The sequence below is a fragment of the Arabidopsis lyrata genome, assembly GCF_000004255.2.
Source record: "Arabidopsis lyrata subsp. lyrata unplaced genomic scaffold ARALYscaffold_7, whole genome shotgun sequence".
Taxonomy (NCBI): domain Eukaryota; kingdom Viridiplantae; phylum Streptophyta; class Magnoliopsida; order Brassicales; family Brassicaceae; genus Arabidopsis; species Arabidopsis lyrata.
The window spans coordinates 18,171,198-18,190,007 of NW_003302549.1; the positions used below are offsets into that span (position 1 = coordinate 18,171,198).

The 18,810-nt window shown below is 41.6% G+C and overlaps 2 protein-coding genes across 3 annotated transcripts; one reads left to right on the forward strand and one right to left on the reverse strand.

The window, feature by feature from the left end:
- The first annotated feature begins 11,022 nt into the window (after positions 1-11,022).
- On the forward strand, positions 11,023-15,368 carry LOC9306499 (biotin carboxylase, chloroplastic). 2 transcript variants are annotated; one of them, XM_021018232.1, is made up of 17 exons: positions 11,030-11,137; positions 11,218-11,290; positions 11,381-11,718; positions 11,834-11,975; positions 12,135-12,233; positions 12,310-12,366; positions 12,559-12,630; positions 13,038-13,127; positions 13,263-13,322; positions 13,600-13,785; positions 13,864-13,956; positions 14,035-14,116; positions 14,204-14,310; positions 14,517-14,592; positions 14,740-14,786; positions 14,874-14,936; positions 15,092-15,365. In XM_021018232.1, exons 2-17 carry the CDS (start codon positions 11,243-11,245, stop codon positions 15,137-15,139), a joined length of 1,608 nt encoding a protein of 535 aa, XP_020873891.1. In that variant the 5' UTR covers positions 11,030-11,137; positions 11,218-11,242; the 3' UTR covers positions 15,140-15,365. The 2 variants fall into 2 exon arrangements, with proteins under 2 accessions (XP_020873890.1, XP_020873891.1); XM_021018231.1 differs by having other exon boundaries at positions 11,023-11,290; positions 15,092-15,368.
- LOC9304488 (G-type lectin S-receptor-like serine/threonine-protein kinase At5g35370) lies at positions 15,319-18,467 on the reverse strand. Its single transcript, XM_002870382.2, has one exon. It carries the CDS (start codon positions 18,058-18,060, stop codon positions 15,442-15,444), a length of 2,619 nt encoding a protein of 872 aa, XP_002870428.1. The 5' UTR covers positions 18,061-18,467; the 3' UTR covers positions 15,319-15,441.
- Positions 18,468-18,810: the final 343 nt, after the last annotated feature.

Here is an 18,810-nt window from a genome sequence, read left to right on the forward strand (position 1 = left end):
GTAACGAACCAATTAAGAACTTGGTTCGCCGGAAGAGAGACAAGTCGTCTCGCAGTGATTCTTCCCCGCGGAGGGAAAAGTCAAGGGCCCGGACTGACCGCTCACCTCGATCGTCCCCTCCTCCTGAACCAATGGGTCCCCCACGACCGGTTGATATGTCTTCCTCCTCTCAGCCTGACAGTGGAAAGACTGCCCGGAGTGCGTCTCCGAAAAAGGGAGATTCTGAATCTCGAGATGCTTCCTCGAGGTTAAAACCTGCTCTTGTCCCTCAAGTCAAATCGCTTTCAGGTTCGGTGATTCATACAGTCTTCAACGTTTTTTTTTTTTTTCATTTCCATTAAGATTTCGATTTTTACAACTCTTCTTTCTTCGCAGCTATGGAGAAAGAGGGTAGCGTCTTCCGATGCTTCAAGACCCGGTCGGGTTCGATCTTGCCAGATTTCGACAAATGGCGCCCTGCGATTCGTGAACGCTATTTGCTTCACGCGCGTCACTCATCTCGGGTTAGTTCCGTTTTCTTTTTTTTTTTTTTTTATATTGCCATTCTGCGAACTGACTCACCATCCCGGGTTCATGTATAACGCCAGGCTCATGGCGAATTTAACGACATGATCGAACATTACGAAGGGTTGGTCATTGGACGGGAGAAGGAGATTGACATGTGGAAGAAGAAATTCTCAGCTCTTGAGGCTGACCTCAACTCTTCTGCTGGCTCCAAGCACGATCTGGAGGATAAGGTCGATAGGTTGACGTCTGAGCTGGCGCAGGTGAAGGGGGAACTGCAAGACTACTACGACCGGAATTACAAACTCCAAGACGAACTGTCTGGTGTTCAGGGTAGACTTCATGAATCTGAATCAACCGCCGACACCCTGAACAACCAACTTATCGAGCTCGACGCGAAGTACAAGGCGCTAGCCAAGTTGCGTGATTCTGAGTTGGCAAGGTCGGCATCAAAGGCCAGAAAGGAGGTTAAGGGACGCGGGATGGAATTGATCCAAGGGGCCATTCGCTTCATGCAAACCGAGAAAGCTAGGTCGGACTTGGAGTCAGACATCAAGGAGCACGAAAGCAACCTGATTCTGCTGGATCAAATCCATGAAGCAGATTTCTCCGAGGAGCAAGAAAGGACCGAGCTGTCGACTAACCTTTCTGAAAAACGGAGTCGCTTGGCAGCTCTTCCCACTTCGGCCTTCAACCCGCTTGACTTCGAGGAATTCTTTACTGAATCACCTCCTATAAGTGAATCGGGTTTAGACTGGGCAGGTAACGCTTGGCTCCTGAGGCTTACCTTTTTCTTACCTTGTACCTTTGACTGACTGGAATTATTATTTCTAGGTTCAAGGGAGACGGAAGGCGTTGTCCCGCCCGCAGCTCCTACGGTGCTAGAGGTCACTCCGGAGGTTGGTTGTACCGCGGAGGGTGATCAGGGAGCTTCATCCGATCAAGCACCAATCAAGGAGGTGAATGAAACTTTGGTTGCTGAGCCGGAGTCCGAGGTGGAGATCACTTCATAGTGGCTGTGTCCACTTTAAATTGGGGATTGTCCCTTTAATTTTAAGACTTAATTTCGAACTTATTTTTGGCCTAAGGAGGCTTTATTATTATTATTTTTTTTTAGACAAGATATTTGCCTGAGGAGGCTTTTAAACCTTTCTAGGTTGTGACCCAAGGGGGTTTGGTTAAATTTATATACGGGTTTGCAAAGTCCGCTTTTTAACCTTTTGTGGCCTTGTGGCAATGCTTTCGAGATTTTTAGGCTGATCAGACCTTTCTCTTTAGAATGCGAGAGCTGAGCTCGGCTTAAAGCGAGTTCCCCACTTCGGGTTTAGCCAACTCGTAAAATTTATTGGGCTTGGGCCTTAGAAACTTTTGCAGTTAATGCGACGGTTGCTTTTTCCCTTCTCAAGGAAAACAGCTCGTCTTTTAATGCAATAATTGCCTTTTCTCGATTTTCCAAAAATGGTTTAAACCATTCGGACACGCTACCATTAATGGATTGATGGTTCCAAGACAAACCCTAAATCATTATAAATAAAGGCTTACCTACCTCTAAGCTTTATTTAAACATGACTCTCGACTCTTACTTGAGAAATATTTTAAGAATGGAAAACGAAACAGTAGCCCCCGTTGATCCCGGCAGCCCACTCTTCTTGTCCGGCGACGGTTTTGAACCGGCCGGCGTTCTCTTCCCTCACGCCGTCTTTCACTTTCCCTCGAAGGAGAAAAAAGAGGCTTGCGATTTTATTGACAAGGTAAATATTAAAGTTTTTGATTTAAAAACTTCTTGTTTCGTCTTATTCGGCCCCCTTTTTATTTATGGAAATGCTTGCAACTTTCCTCTCTTTTAAAATATTCTCGGAGATGCGCCTTTTAATGCAGGATCTGTCCGAGGGCATGAATCTCTCCGCGAATCACTCCATTCCTTGGATAGAATCCGCAGCTTGCTAAGGATATGGGGTTCCTATAAATTATAGGTTCAATTTCCCTTTACTTCTCACCCTTCTTTTCATTTTAGCAGGTATGGAGTTCAATCTTCGCTGTTCAGAATCTATGCCTGACTTCTCCAGAATCGGAATGATGAATGAAGATGTTCCTAATGAGCCAAACAGGCAGCCTCCTCCACTTCGCGGCTTCTTGAGATCTCAGATCCGAGCCCCATGTGCTTTGATCAGGGATCTCCTAATCAGAGACCGAGGAACGGCGACGGCGTTCATAGAGGCACTCGAGCTTCAACACCGGAAGCTTATGTCGGAAAAGAGGAGACTTCGGAAGAGGATTAACCGGATGCAACGCAGGCTTACTACGGTGTCAAGAAATCTTCACATCCTTGAATCTCACCCCGGAGAGTGGATTGAGCTTGGAATTTCTGACTTTGCTCGAATTCCGGACTGCATGATGCCGCTCCTCGATCTTGCTGGTCAAGGAGTTGAAGTGTTCTGCTCGTCAACAAGATTTTCATAATCCGAAGTGTACGATGAGGGACATTCCGTCTTTTAAATAATGCTCTATTTCCAATCTCTTGTATGTTCGCATAGCCGAACCTTTATTTGCTTCATTTGTTCGCACAATCGAACCTTTTTCCTTTAATAAAGAAATAAAACAAATTTTTATTAATAGCTGAACTCGTTTCCGAGCTGCCTACGTACCCATCTCGGGATCAAGCCACACCGTAGTTCATGTACAAAAACAATGCATATAGCTTTAAACATAAAACTTCTTTAAGTTGATCACATTCCAAGGTCGCTTGACTGGATTGTCTTCTAAGTCTTTCAATCTATAAACACCGTTCCGAACCACTTCGGTAATAATGTAAGGTCCTTCCCAGTTAATACCGAGTTTACCGGCACCTTCTTCTTTTTTGTTGTCAAAGACGCGCCTTAATACGTAATCTCCCACGAAGAAAGGCCTACTTTTAACCTTAGAATTGTAATACCGGGCTGCTGCCTGCTGGTAGTTCTGGATCCGAATTAGAGCTTGATCACGCCTTTCATTTATGGTATCTAGTGAATCATTAAGCATTGCTGAATTTTCTTCCTCATTTAACGGTGCTTCTGTTCGGCGAAGTCCGGGCACATTGAGTTCAGCTGGTACTACCGCCTCCATGCCGTAAACCAAAGAGAATGGAGTTTCTCCTGTAGGTCGCCTAGGGGTTGTACGATAGGCCCACAGGACGGGTTGGAGTTCTTCATACCATCCTCCCTTTAGATGACTTAAGCGCTTCTTGAGGTTGCTTAATATTGTCTTGTTCGCGGCTTCAGCTTGACCGTTTCCTTGTGGATATCGCGGAGTAGAATAACTAACTTTAATTCCCCAGTCCGCACAAAAGGCATCAAACTCTTGTGAAATAAATTGCGGTCCATTATCAGTGACTATTTCGTATGGAACTCCATGTCGACATATAATGTTTTTCCAAATAAAGGTCTTCACTGCCGAATCCTTGATACCAACATACGCCTCAGCTTCAATCCACTTTGAAAAGTAATCCGTAAGGACTAAAAGGTACTGTACACCTCGAGTCGATTTGTGTAATGGTCCAATGATGTCCATTGACCACTTCATAAACGGGTATGGGGCGGAAATGGAGGAGAATAATTCCGACGGTTGATGGATTAACGGTGCATGGAGTTGGCAGCGCTTGCATCTTTGGGCGAACTTAACACAATCTGTGATCATAGTGGGCCAAAAATACCCCATTCTTTTAACTTTAAAAGCCATAGCTCTTCCTGATGAATGACTCCCACATAATCCTTCATGCACTTCGCTCATGACGATTTCGACTTCGGGCCCAAAAATGCATAATAGGTAAGGGTCACTGACACCTCGTCTATATAATGCATCCTTTGACAGACAAAATTTCGCGCTAACGACTTTCATTTTCCTGGCCTGCCATTTATTCTTTGGGAGCTCACCTGTCGTGATGTAGTGCTTTATTGGCTCCCTCCAGTCAGCCCCCCAGTCTTTAGCCGGAATTTGGTCAACCTTGTGAAACACTCGTGGCTCTGGCTCGGGATGTTCGTTTGGTTCAAGAACATCCTCCTCGATTAACGGTTCGGTTTCTAATATTGTTTCTGGAATTATATCTTCAGCTGAAGCAACGGGTTCCTTGTTAGATGTATTTGATCCCTTTGACTTCCTCCGTTTGTTGGGTGGCGGTTCGATCTCTGGTTCGCCATGGTCGCGTGCCGCTGCTCGAGACCTTGTAACGACGAGGGTTTCTTTGCTGTCTTGAATGCTTCGCTCCGAAATGCATTCCACTGGAATAACTCTTTTCATCTCAGGATCTGATGTTGATGCCAATGCTGCAAGTGCGTCCGCAGTTGTATTCTCTCCCCGAGGTATGCGGATTAGTTCAAATTTCGAGAAATTTTTAGATAAATCCTTCACCACTTCGAGGTACGCTTCCATTCTTGAATCTTTGGCTTCATAATCTCCATTAAATTGGTTAACTACTAATTGCGAATCGCAATAAGCCAATATTTCCTTAGCTCCAACTCCTTGTGCTAATCGAAGTCCGGCAATTAGGGCTTCGTATTCTGCCTCGTTGTTGGAGGCATTGAATAACAACCGGAATGATTGTTCTAAAATTTCTGACGTCGGAGACTCCAACTTGATTCCCACTCCGGATCCTTGTTTTGTTGAAGACCCATCTACGTGTAATTTCCAAGTTTGGTTCTCCGGTTGTTCTATCGTTCCAGGTATTGGTAGTTCGGTCAGGAAGTCTGCTAAGACCTGAGCCTTCATACTGATTCGGCTTTTGAACTCTATGTCGTACTCGCTTAATTCCACCACCCATTTCGCCAAACGTCCGGACTGACTTGGACTATGAAGTATTGTTCGGAGTGGTTGGTTAGTTAATACTTCAACCGGATGGGACTGAAAATATGGACGCAGCTTCCGAGCCGAAGTTACCACCGCGAGTGCAAGCTTTTCCATCATTGTGTACCTGGTTTCCGGATCCGTCATTGACTTGCTCACGTAGTAAATTGGCTTCTGCTCTCCACGGTCTTCCCGAACCAAGACTCCACTAACCGCGTGGTTTGAAACTGATACGTACAAATAAAGTTTTTCGTCCACTTCCGGTTTGGACAGTATAGGCGGAGTGGTTAAGTATGCCTTAAGCTGCCCGAAAGCTTCTTCACACTTCTCATCCCAAAGGAATCCTTTGTTCCCTTTTAGAATTTGGTAGAAAGGCAAAGACTTATCTGTTGATCTCGAGATAAAACGATTCAAAGCCGCAATCCGCCCAGTCAACCGTTGTACTTCTTTGAAGTTTCTTGGAGATGGCATGTTTAGAAAGGCGTTAATTTGATTTGGATTGGCTTCAATCCCTCTTTCTGTCATGATATAGCCAAGAAATTCTCCGGATGGGACTCCAAATGTGCACTTCGCCGGGTTCAGCTTCATTTGATATTTATTAAGAATATCAAAACATTCCTCCAAATGTTTAACATGATCTTCTTTTTTTAACGATTTAACCAACATATCATCTATGTAGACTTCCATAGTCTTCCCGAGGTGATTGTGAAACATTTTGTTCACCAACCGTTGGTAAGTTGCTCCTGCATTTTTCAAACCAAAAGGCATTACCTTGTAACAGTAGATACCTCTATCTGTGATAAATGACGTCTTTTCTTGATCGTCGGGGTTCATCATTATCTGATTATAACCCGAGAAGGCGTCCATGAACGTTAACAGCTCATTTCCAGCGGTGGACTCTACAAGTCGATCTATATGCGGGAGCGGGAAACTATCTTTGGGACATGCTTTATTCAGGTCTGTAAAATCGATGCAAACCCTATCTTTCCCGTTCTTTTTCTTGACGACGACAGCGTTTGCTACCCATTCCGGATATTGCACTTCTCTTATGGATCCTATCTTCAAAAGTTTATCCACTTCGTCATTTACTATTTTTGCCCGCTCTACTCCAAGCTTTCTTCTTTTTTGTTTCACCAGTTTGAAGCTTGGATCCACGTTTAGTTCATGACAAATTATACTTGGATTTATGCCAGGCATGTCCACTGCTGACCATGCAAATGATGCTTTGTTTTTCCTTAAGAGTTCGATCAAAGCTTCTTTTATTTGGTCAGTCAATGCTGCTCCAATTCGAACTTTCCGATCTGGTTTGTCTTCTTCCAATACAACTTCGACTACCACATCCTCCTTTCCCTGCCCACTAGGAAATTTTTGCCTTAGTCCTTCTTTTGCGGGCTTTGTTAATTGCTATTGGATCTTCAAACGGTGGCTAGCTAAGTAACACGTCCGTGAAGCTTCTTGATCTCCCCGAATTTTTTCTACCCCATTTGATGTTGGAAATTTGATACATTGATGGTATGTAGAGGGGACTGCTTTCATTCGATAAATCCAGGGAGTCCCGAGGGTGATGTTGTAAGCTGCGGGCTTATCGAAGACAACGAAGTTCACGATCTTCGATACCTTCTTGGCAAGGACCGGTAGCTTGATTGTTCCGAGAGACATGGCTGATTCGCTTGTGAACGCAACTAACGGAGATGGGGGTCCTACTATGTCTCCTCGGCTGATTCCCATTTTTTCTAGAGTACTTAAAAAGATCAAGTCGACCGAACTGCCTGTATCTATAAGGATCCTTGATACTTCGAAGTTAGCGACATCAAGAGTAATGACTAGAGCATCGTCATGCGGTCTTTCGAGATGCCGCGTTTCTTCTTCGTTAAATGATATTGAAGCACCTTGAAAATCAATTTCTTCGCTCAAGCTTGCTTTGAGTAAGACATTTCGTCTATGTTTTTTGATGGAACTTATTGAATCTCCGCAAAATCTGGAACCTCCTAGAATCACATTGATCTTACCCTTCGAACTCCTTGGTTCTTCCTCGTTGGATAACCTTGGTCTTTTGGAATCTTGATCTTTGGAGTTTTTCTTTGCTTCGTGGTATTCCTTCACAAACTCTTTTATATCGAATTTGGAAAGATCGCCACTAGCCCAAAGCTCTGCGAGGTGCTTTTTAAGAACGCTGCAATCCTTGGTTAAATGTCCGGTTACTTTATGAATGTCGCAATATAGACTTTCATCACGGACCCAAGTGTTTGATCTTCCTTTCCCTTGGAATTGCTTTCCAACGGTATTGTTGAAGGGTTGCGACCCAAACTTCTTTGGTCCCTTGCTCTCCCTAGGCTCGAACTTCCTGGCAGGGACGGTGATTGCTGGCTTTTCTTGCTTATTTCTTTTGGCAAAACTTTCTTTTTCGTCCTCTACCTCCATCCAGTTGTTCGCGCGAAAGAGTGCATCCTGAATTGTGTCTGGTTTATGAAGTATTAAGTCTTCTTTAAACCTTGAATCATGTCGCAATCCTTTTCGTAGGGCAGACAAAGCTGATTGCTGCGAGATTCTTGGGAGTTTTGACAGCACTCCTTTGAATTTGGTGATGAAAACTCGAAGTGACTCATTAGATCCTTGCGATAAGTTCCAAAGATCGGCATCTGAAACGCTTTTATCCATAAGGATGGAGTATTGCTTTAAGAATACGGCTGATAGTTCGTCGAAATTACTGATCGAACCCGGCTCTAATTGGGTGAACCACATTAGAGCTTGGCCACATAGATTCTCCGAAAAAAGCTTGCAGTAGCCTGCGTCCTCATCAGCTTCATCCAACTCGACTCTTCCTGCAGCGATCAGAAAAGCTGCGAGATAGTTTTTTGGATCCTCCAATCCGCTGTAAGGGTCCAACTTGAGTTTTCGGGAATCTTTGATCCTCAAACTTGCTATTCGCGAGATGAAAGGTGTTCGCCTAGCCTCTTCAATGACTCGATTGATGTCTGGCTCTGAACTTGTAGCTTGATGAAATTTTGATTTCATTTCTTTTAATTCCTGGCTAACCTTCCTCATGGTTTCGAACTGGTCGAGGTTCTCCTGCTCGTACTGAGCTGCAAGTTGTTCTTCATCCCCGAGCTGCGTCTCTTCCTCCAACGTCTGAGCTACATTATTAGTAGCACCGGGGGTTGTTTGTCCGCTGGTTTCATTTCGTGCAGCGGAACTTGGCGAGTTGAATATCCCTCTTCGGATTCCCATCGGGTTTCCTGCACTTAAAGAACGAACACGAGTTTGTATAGTATTGACGTTTTGACTAAGAGATACCTGGGATGTTTGCAACGTATCGACGGCCTTTTCCACATCCGAGAACTTTTGTGATATGTCCGACATGGTTTGCTGCATAGCTTTGAGGGTTTCGGCCAATGATGTCTCAGCGGCGTCTCCACCGGACATTGTTGCTTATCTCGGAAGTGTGATAAAGAAAAAATCTGACCACTCAAGAACCTAATATCCCCACAGACGGCGCCAAAATGTGGATGTCGGATTCACACACTCAAGTATTTTATTAAGTAGGAAAGATTATTCTTGAGGGGCAAAAATGAATACGTAAAAACTTTATATATTGCTACCAAAATTGCTATAGTATTTCTTTCTTTAGAGCCAGATCCCCTTACATGGCCATTGGCCCCCATATTTATACATAGAGAAACGACATTAAAATGAATAATTAAGTACAATTATTCCTTCTTAAATGTGTCCGTTTTGATTCTTCGACTTTAATGCTCAACGTTTGAATTTGAGTTGACTCTGATCTTCATGGGCCTCGCCCCTTTTGGCCCAAGTATCTTTAAACCGACTTACCCGTGTCCTCTACACCGAACTCGTGCCTCAGTACAGTCACTTCGGATTCTCAAAATAGTGACAACCACTTCGACCGTCCTTTCGGCTCACGGGTCCAGTGGGCTTCATCCTTTATGGGCCATTATCTTGATTACGTGGCAATCTTTGGTTGGTCTCGTACTTCTGGTGCGGGATCCGACACCAACAATTGTGGGTTTGTAAAGGTCTTTGATGACAGAGACTTATGTTTGTAAACCCAGTATACTTGTTATAATTTGAATAAAAAAGAAAACTTATAAGAAAAAAAAAAAAAGAAGTAAAACTACCAAAATATGAGCAATATAAGATATCAAATGATATAAAATCATACTTCCCATCATATGGATGGCGCAGTATTTGTTCAGTTAGATCTCTGGTTAAAAAATGACTTATTAAAAGGGTCGGATCCTGGACATCTATCTCAGTTTGGGATGATCCCTAGATTCCAGCTCAATTCCCGAGACCAGCAAAAAGTAATGGTTCACTTGTTAACCCATTGTTAAAAGTTAACAATCTTATAGATAGTCGGTCGAATTTTTGGAATATTGCTCTCTTAGAGGAGATCTTTGATCCTAAAGATGTCGCCCTGATAAGTGCCTTACCAGTGGGTGCGCCAACTAAGGAAGACACACTGGGTTGGCATTTTACAAAATCCGGAAAATATACAGTCAAATCGGGATATCATACCACAAGGTTAGAAAAGGTGGAGACCAATTTATCTTTGATTGGCCCAGACATCAAACCGTTAAAAGCACACTCTTGGCAAGTACAGTGTCCAACCTAAGATACGTCATTTCTTGTGGCAAATCTTAATGGTTTGTGTACCAGTTACATAAAATTTACGGAAAAGAGGAATTGATTGTGACACAGGCTGTGCTAGGTGTGGTGAACCAGTGGAAATAATCAATCATACACTCTTCCAGTGCCACCCAGCACGACAGGTTTGGGCACTTTCCCAGATTCCTACGGTAATGGGAATTTTCCCAACAGAGTCTATTTTTGCGAATTTAGACCACTTATTTTGGAGAATACCTTCGGATTTTGATTCTTCGGTCTTTCCATAGATTATCTGGTACATTTGGAAAGCAAGGAATGAAAAAATCTTTGAAAATATTGATAAAGATCCGTTAAAGGTATTATAGTTAGCGAAAAAAGAAGCACAATTGTGACAATCAGCCCAAATCGAGCTTCATCATGAAAATAATGGCACTGTGGAATTGGTAACTCGTTCTCGAGTGGGGAATGCTTCACTTGATTCGAATTATTCTGGATGTCGTTGCTTTGTGGATGGATCGTGGAAAGAAAGTGATAAGTTCTCCGGTACAGGTTGGTTCTGTACATCATCAAACGGAGAGCCACCAACCATGGGAGCTGCCAACCTACGTAGAAGTCTATCTCCATTACATACAAAATTCGAGGCTCTTCTCTGGGCGATGAAGTGTATGATTGGTGCAGATAATCAAGAGGTAGCGTTCTTTACAGACTGTTCTGACCTGGTGAAGATGGTGTCTTCTCCAACCGAATGGCCGGCGTTTTCAATGTACTTGGAGGAATTCCAGAGCGACAAGGAAGAATTCTCATCCTTCTCTTTATCTTTAATTTCTCGTAATGCTAATGTAAAAAACGGATAATCTGGCACGAAAAATTCGTACAGAACCGTTTCATATCATATATGTAAACAACATTCCTCAGGAATGACTCTTTTGAACTCTAATTAATTTTGGATGACAAAAAAAAAAAAATGAAATCATAAGAGCCTTTAAAAGTTCTTTCGATCATACTTATATTGGAACAAAATTATTTTATAAAAAGGTAATTTAGAAGAGTTTGCGTTCTACGTTTGCGTTCCGCGTTTGGAGTTGGCACAGAATCCACCAAATTAAACCATTCAGGCGGAGGATTCAATATCTCACAGTTCCACTCTCAACATTTCAATCTCTCTCTCTCTCTCTCTCTCTGTGAAGAACAGGTACAAAGCTCTTCTTCTGCGATTAGATCTGTTTCGATACTCACGAGGTTTCCTCTCACTTCCTTCCATTGTTAAACCAGGATTTGCCTCCTCCTGCATTTGGAAATGGACGCTTCTATGATTACCAATTCCAAATCCATTACTTCTCCACCCGTAAGCACCAATTGCTATATTGGTTTGATTTCTCAATCTCTGTTTCTGTGTTTCATGTGGTTATTAATCTGTTAAATTTGTTATGTGAAGTCTTTAGTCTTGGGGAAGACAGGAGGAGTTATTAGAAGTTCTCTATGTAACTTGATGATGCCAAGTAAGGTTAACTTTCCTAGACAAAGAACTCAAACTTTAAAGGTTAGCCAGAAGAAGATCAAGAGAGCTACTAGTGGTGGTGCTCTTGGTGCTACATGCAGTGGTGATAAGATTCTTGTTGCTAATAGAGGTGAAATCGCAGTTCGTGTTATCCGAACTGCTCATGAAATGGGGATTCCTTGTGTTGCTGTCTATTCAACTATTGATAAGGATGCCCTCCATGTCAAATTAGCTGATGAAGCTGTTTGCATTGGTGAAGCTCCCAGTAACCAGTCGTAAGTTTCTCTTGTGATAGTGGTTCGCTAGCATAAAAGTTTGTTACATTAGGTGGAACAAAATGCTTGATCTTGTGTAGAGAATCAACAAGTGTTAATTCTTATCCTTGTGTAGGTACTTGGTAATTCCAAATGTTCTGTCTGCTGCTATCAGTCGCGGTTGTACAATGCTTCATCCTGGATACGGTTTCCTTTCGGAGAACGCTCTCTTTGTTGAAATGTGCAGAGACCATGGGATCAATTTTATTGGACCAAATGTATGTTTCCATTTTTAAGAGGCAGATACTATTTATATGAGTGCACAACTTCATGTATTTATTCTTCATTAGTCTCAGTTCAGCCCTAGCTTTCTTTTGTTGGAGAAAAAGAAACTGTCAGTAATCTGATTATCGGTATTTCGTTTCTCCTGTCTGCAGCCTGATAGCATCCGTGTTATGGGGGACAAAGCAACTGCAAGAGAGACAATGAAAAATGCAGGGGTTCCAACTGTACCAGGGAGTGATGGGCTATTGCAGGTATTTTGCTGGATTATCAATTTAGCATGTCAAGAGAATTCTTGGAGTTCAATGTCTTCTTTTGTTCTTATTACAGAGCACAGAAGAAGCAGTCAGGGTCGCCAATGAGATTGGTTTCCCTGTTATGATCAAGGTAAAATTAACTTGTTATGATTGGATTTGGACAAATTGTATTTCATACTTTTTTTATGTAAGCGATAAACTGGATTCTCAAATTGGTCTGCTTGAAAAGACACAAATTTAAGTATTTTCAGCTTCTCACCCTGTACTAATTGATATGCTTATAGTTACAAAAACTGACTGTTCTCGCTTTTCTGGTTTCAAGGCAACAGCCGGTGGTGGTGGACGTGGAATGCGTCTTGCTAAGGAACCGGGAGAGTTTGTAAAACTGTTACAGGTATGAATGACAATCATCTAAATATGAACCAGCAATGCCTCTCATAGAATTTTTTTCAATAATAAATGAGTCCAAGATCAAGTTCTACGTAAGCATATCCTCCAAAATCCAGATGTTTAAAGAATTGCAGTATTATCATAGATTCATTATTTCTTTCTAACTCAGACAATATACAGACGTCACACAATCTCATGATGTGTGCCGCATTTCGAAATTTAGAGAACATTATCGTTGTGAAAACTGGATGTGTAGTAACTTAAATCTAGTAATACTGACCATTGGTATCTATGAAACAACCAGATCGTATGCTTTCCACTTGCCTTTATAGTCATAATTTTCTTAAATGAAAATTTCACTAATGATTTGACTTCCCTTTATTGAACTTGGCTTAATTTGTTGATCTACAGCAAGCTAAGAGTGAGGCTGCTGCTGCTTTTGGAAATGATGGATGTTATCTGGAGAAGTTTGTACAGAACCCTAGACATATTGAGTTCCAGGTATGGAGTTTATCAGGAGAAGTTGTTCAAAAAAGTTGAGGTTTTAGCAAAAGATGATTCTTGTGAGTTGATGCTCTAGTGATACCCATTATTGATTTCAAAGCCATCTTGTCTTCTGCACCTCTTGTATTTCAGGTGCTGGCAGATAAATTTGGAAATGTTGTTCACTTTGGTGAGCGTGACTGCAGCATCCAGGTATCTTCCTCCTAGGTTTTCATAATTTCATTACCATCAATTGTTGCATAGTGCTCGAAGAATAAATGTATCTGAATATATGAAAACAGGAACAATTTACTTCAGCTTAATCACTGCACTTGCATGTCATATCCCAGCTGCAGGATCTGCTAAGATAACTCGAAATTAAATACCAGTTCTCAGAATTTGAGAATTACTTCATGCTGCTTTCTTTCGATTCTTGTATGGCATGCTGAAACCATCTGGCTCATTTAATTATATCTTCCCCTGACAACAGAGGCGTAACCAAAAGCTTCTTGAAGAAGCACCTTCTCCAGCATTGACCGCTGAATTGCGAAAAGCCATGGGTGATGCAGCAGTCGCAGCAGCAGCATCCATTGGGTACATTGGTGTTGGTACTGTGGAATTTCTTTTAGATGAGAGAGGTTCCTTCTACTTCATGGAAATGAACACTAGGATCCAGGTTATATTTTATTATGTTATATTTTATAAGTTGTTTTCCAAAATTTACTTATAAACCATTTCTTTAAACTAAACTCAGGTGGAGCATCCTGTGACAGAGATGATTTACTCTGTTGATTTGATAGAGGAGCAGATTCGTGTTGCAATGGGAGAGAAACTTCGTTACAAACAGGTTTGACAAGTGTTGTATGGGAAGTTAAGTATGGATATCAAAATATTTCTTTCAAAACTGAATTTTGTTTCTTTACAGGAAGATATCGTTCTCAGAGGGCACTCAATTGAATGTCGTATCAACGCAGAAGATCCATTTAAAGGATTCAGACCTGGACCTGGTATGTTTCAGTAGACCTTATATGTTACATCTTCGAATTGTTAGCAGATTGGCTTTCTTTACAAAACCGTCACTCTTACAATAACAGGTAGAATAACATCATACCTGCCATCTGGAGGTCCTTTCGTTAGAATGGACAGCCATGTTTATTCCGACTATGTTGTGCCTCCAAGCTATGATTCTCTTCTTGGGAAGGTATAGTTGTCTTTTAATTTCTCTGGATAGCCATTTTGTATCTGTTTGGTTATTTGGAACAAATTTTGTGGCTTCATGGTAAAATAATCACTGTGCTATTTGGAATCTTATACAAATATTGGAAGAGGCTTTCAGGTGTTGTTCATTTGTCGCAGCAGCTTACTTGAACTTATAGCTAATGTGTTGACACACTAAATGTTTTATAGCTTATTGTGTGGGCTCCAACGAGGGAAAAAGCAATTGAAAGGATGAAGCGTGCGCTTAATGACACTATAATTACAGGTATGCCGAGGACTACTTTTTGTTAATTCCATCTTATTTATGCTTTGTCATTGTTTGCTTCGTTTTTTCTGCGTAAAAAGTTACATTTTATTACATTGGACATCTGGTGGAATGTTAAATCAGTTTTTGTTTTCTTGGTTTCATCAGGGGTTCCAACGACTATCAATTACCACAAACTTATCCTTGATGTTGAGGTGTGTGATATAAGTAGTGCTATATTTAGGGAATTTTATCATGAAAATGTTGGCTTTTTTGTAATTCAATTGTTGTGTTGGTAACAGGATTTCAAAAATGGAAAAGTTGATACAGCTTTCATTGTCAAGCATGAAGAGGAGCTAGCTGAGGTAAATATGAAATCTTCATAAAGCTGAACATAGAGATTGGAAAATTGCATGAAAAGAATGAAACTGTATAGAGGAAGACAGATTTAATTGTGTTTGTAATAGTTAGGTTGTTTAACCAAATGGTGGGTTCTAACATGATTGTATTGTATATGCAGCCTCACGAAATTGTGGCAGTGAAAGATTTGACAAACGCAGCGGTTTAGAACGATACATCAGCTCTGAAAGACCACCCAATTATTGCAATCTTCGTCTCCTTTTGTGTTGTCATTGGTACAAACTTTGGTTACGATAAGAGTGCTCTTTTAGAGTCTGTGGTTTTATCACTTTATGTGATGTTCTTCTTGTGTCATACAGAAGATGAAACACTTTTGTTTGTAGTCTCTATGTCAACATTATCCAATAATTTTCATATATAGTAGATTATATGAACAAGGCCTATCAATATTAACAAAGTAACCAAAAACATATATAACAAAAAACAAAAAAAATTCACGTTTAGGCAATCTCATCGCGGGCCAGACACTTCCTGAGACGCTATGTAAGACACGGACTGCCTAGAGCCGACGCTATTAGAGCTCTCTCGCCGGTGGAAGACCATAGTTTCACTCTCCCCATTTTGCCCTTCAACCATGGAAGACTCTGCAAACCTCAGCCCATAAAACCTCAAGAAATTCAAAGACTCCATCCTTGGATTCCCCAACGGTATGCTTCCTTCGAACATCCCCACTACCGCTGCCATTGTTGGCCTCAACGCTGGCTCCTCATGGACGCAACACAAAGCTATCCGAACCAACTTCTCAGCTTCTTGGCTCGTTACCCGACCCTCTAGCCTCGGATCAGCCAGCTCCATATACCTCCCTTGTTCATGCATATCCAAAGCGTACAATGGGAAATATACCAAACCAGTACTAGTGGTCGTAGTCGACGAGTGGTTCTGATTATTCTCCTCCGTCACACTGTTGCTCCGAGATCGGAACGAGCAATTTTTCCGACCACTCACTAGCTCTAACAAAACCATTCCATAGCTGTACACATCAGCTTTCTCAGAGATAGCTGCGTTTGTTATCCACTCTGGTGCTAAATAGCCTCGAGTACCTCTCATCGTCGTGAAAAGACTTGACTCTTCTTGATTCAGAAGCTTTGATAACCCGAAATCAGATATCTTCGGTTGGAAATGATCGTGCAGTAAGATGTTCTCTGGCTTCACGTCGCAGTGTATGATCTTCTGGTCGCATCCACTATGGAGATATGCGAGTCCACGAGCTGTCCCGAGCGCTATATCAAACCTTTCTTGCCACTCAAGCACCGGACCATTCCCACTAAACAGAGTCTTTTCTAACGATCCATGGTTCATGTACTCGTAGACTAAGAGTAACTGCCTCCCACGAGCGCAAAAGCCTCGGAGTTTCACTAGATTCGTGTGTCGGATATTTCCAATTATCGCGATTTCCGTGCAAAACTCCTGTCTACCGTGAAGCCCATGGTTTGTGATTTTCTTGACCGCGATGAGTGTTTCGTCCGGGAGAGTTCCTTTGTAGACTGAGCCAAATCCGCCTGATCCTATCTGCAGCTTGAAATTCTCGGTCGCTTGTTCTAGCTCTTCGTACTCGAATTTCTGAGGTAACCCCGGAATATGGAAAGATCCTAGATCTCCTGATCCGAAAGACCCAGGTCTTGTTACTTGCTTCTCACGGATGCTGCTGTATCTCATCACTGCACATCTTCGCCACCAGAGAAGCCCTAGTGCAATCAGAAGAAAGAAACCAGAGCAAGGTAAGAGCACAAGTGCGATCAAAGGAAAACTAGATCCTCTGTTATTGTTTACCGAGGGTTGAGCGATTTGTTTTCTGATAGACAACTTAACGTATCCAATAAGATCATGATTGTCTGGTGAGTTTTTTACTAGAGACAAAGAACCAAACGAGTCCTTAACCAGATAACAAGACCGAGATGTGTTCTCATAGAAAACACCGAGGCAGGAGCAATTCTTACTGCAGAGATCATGACAAGCCAATAACGGGAGATCGTGTTCCACAGGATCAGTGAATTGAGTAGAGAAGTAAGACACACCAAGGCCGAGTTCAAGATACGAAATGTTTCTTGCTTCACAAGAAACCGGTAAGCTCAATGATTGGTTAACCGGAACACATACTCCCTTACCCGCATCCAACCGCATCTCATCTGGACATGAACAACTCTGATTTTCCGAAGCATTATCAAGATGACAAAGCCCGAGCTTACCGCAGACAAACGGAATCTGACAGGAATCCATAGGACCAGAGAATTCCGGCACAAGATTCTTCCCGGAGAATCTACTAACGATGAATTTACCTGAAGAATCCATCTTCGCCACTCTGAAATCAGACGACGGTGGTAGAGCCACACGGACTACAACCACCGTCCCGTTCCGTCCCATAAGAGCTAACCCTGAAGTAGTGACCGTTAGATATTCAACAGGGAAATTAGAATCAACATTAGCTCGTGTATGCATCCTTAGCTTCCAATAGTTCTGTCCTTTCCACTGCATCAAACAGTCTGATTCACCGACCAAGAACTTATAATCTCCGGTAGAGAAATCAGACCGCGAGACGGATCCGGACAAGAACATCCCAAGTTTGAGTCTTTGTCCAAGAACGATCGAGTCGGTGGGAAAGTCAAAGCTTTCCCATAGAGAAACGTTCAAGTGATCAAGAAGAAGGAGATTTCCGGCGTCGGTTAACCGAAGGGAGTGAACCGGAGAGGGTAAAACCGGCGTTGACCAAACGGGTAATTGACTTTTACCATCTTCAATAACAGAGATTCCTTGAGGGGTAAGATTCATTTTACCAGAGCTTGAAACAGGGGAATCTCGATTTGATGACCAGATTGTTGAACCGGAATCGACATGGACGACAGAGAAGTAGAAACCGGTAGAGGAAGAATCATCGCCGCCGGGACTGAATAAACCGGCTTTGAAGTTGGAATTACGAGAGAAGAGGAAAGCTCCTTTGGAGCTATCGATGAATCTGAGGTTAGAAGCTGTGAAGTTAGGGTAAACAAACTCTGTGGACGACGCACATGAAACATAGACAAAGAAAAGATTGAGGAGACTAAGGGACAACAACAACTGAAATGTTGATCTCATAGAGAAACCACTCTGTATTTTGTTATTATTACAAGAAGTGGATCATCAGAGAGGAATCTGAATGAGTTCTTGTCTGTTTTTTAGTTGTGAATCTTTTGTTTTTTGTATTGTGTTGTTAAGTTTGACCTGCAGAAACGTATTATTGGTGTGGTGGTGACCATTATCACCTTATAATTGTTTTGTTTGTTTATTTTAGGAACGCAACGTTTGAATGCTTAGAAAACTACATAAGGGAAGATTTAGTAATCAATTGCGGCTTGCATTTATGAAGTAGGCCAGTTTTCTTTCTTACGATGACTATAGATTTTATGAGTTTGATGTTGCCGGCTTATATTTTTAAATAATTTTATTTTGTAAGGAAAAAGAAAAATGTACACCTTCATCTGCTACATAAAATGTCGTTATATATTTTTATTGTAGTTTTTGCCCAAATATATATAATGTAGTGTTGTTATACATTTTTAATGCCAAAAAAAGGAACTTAAATTTTCTTTCATGATAAGTGTTGTTATACATGTTTAAAGTTGATTTTTACTCGGTTCGATTCGCAATAAATATCATCTTAACAATTTTCACACAAGTTAGAAAAACACATTCAAATTTCTGTTATATTCATTAAAATATAAAATCAAGGTAACATTTCATTTTCTTCTATAGAGATGAGGTTAATTTAGGAATTTAATGCTAAATTTTACATTGAAAATCTAAAATAATATTTATTTTAAACATTTTTCTTTCTTAAACAGTACT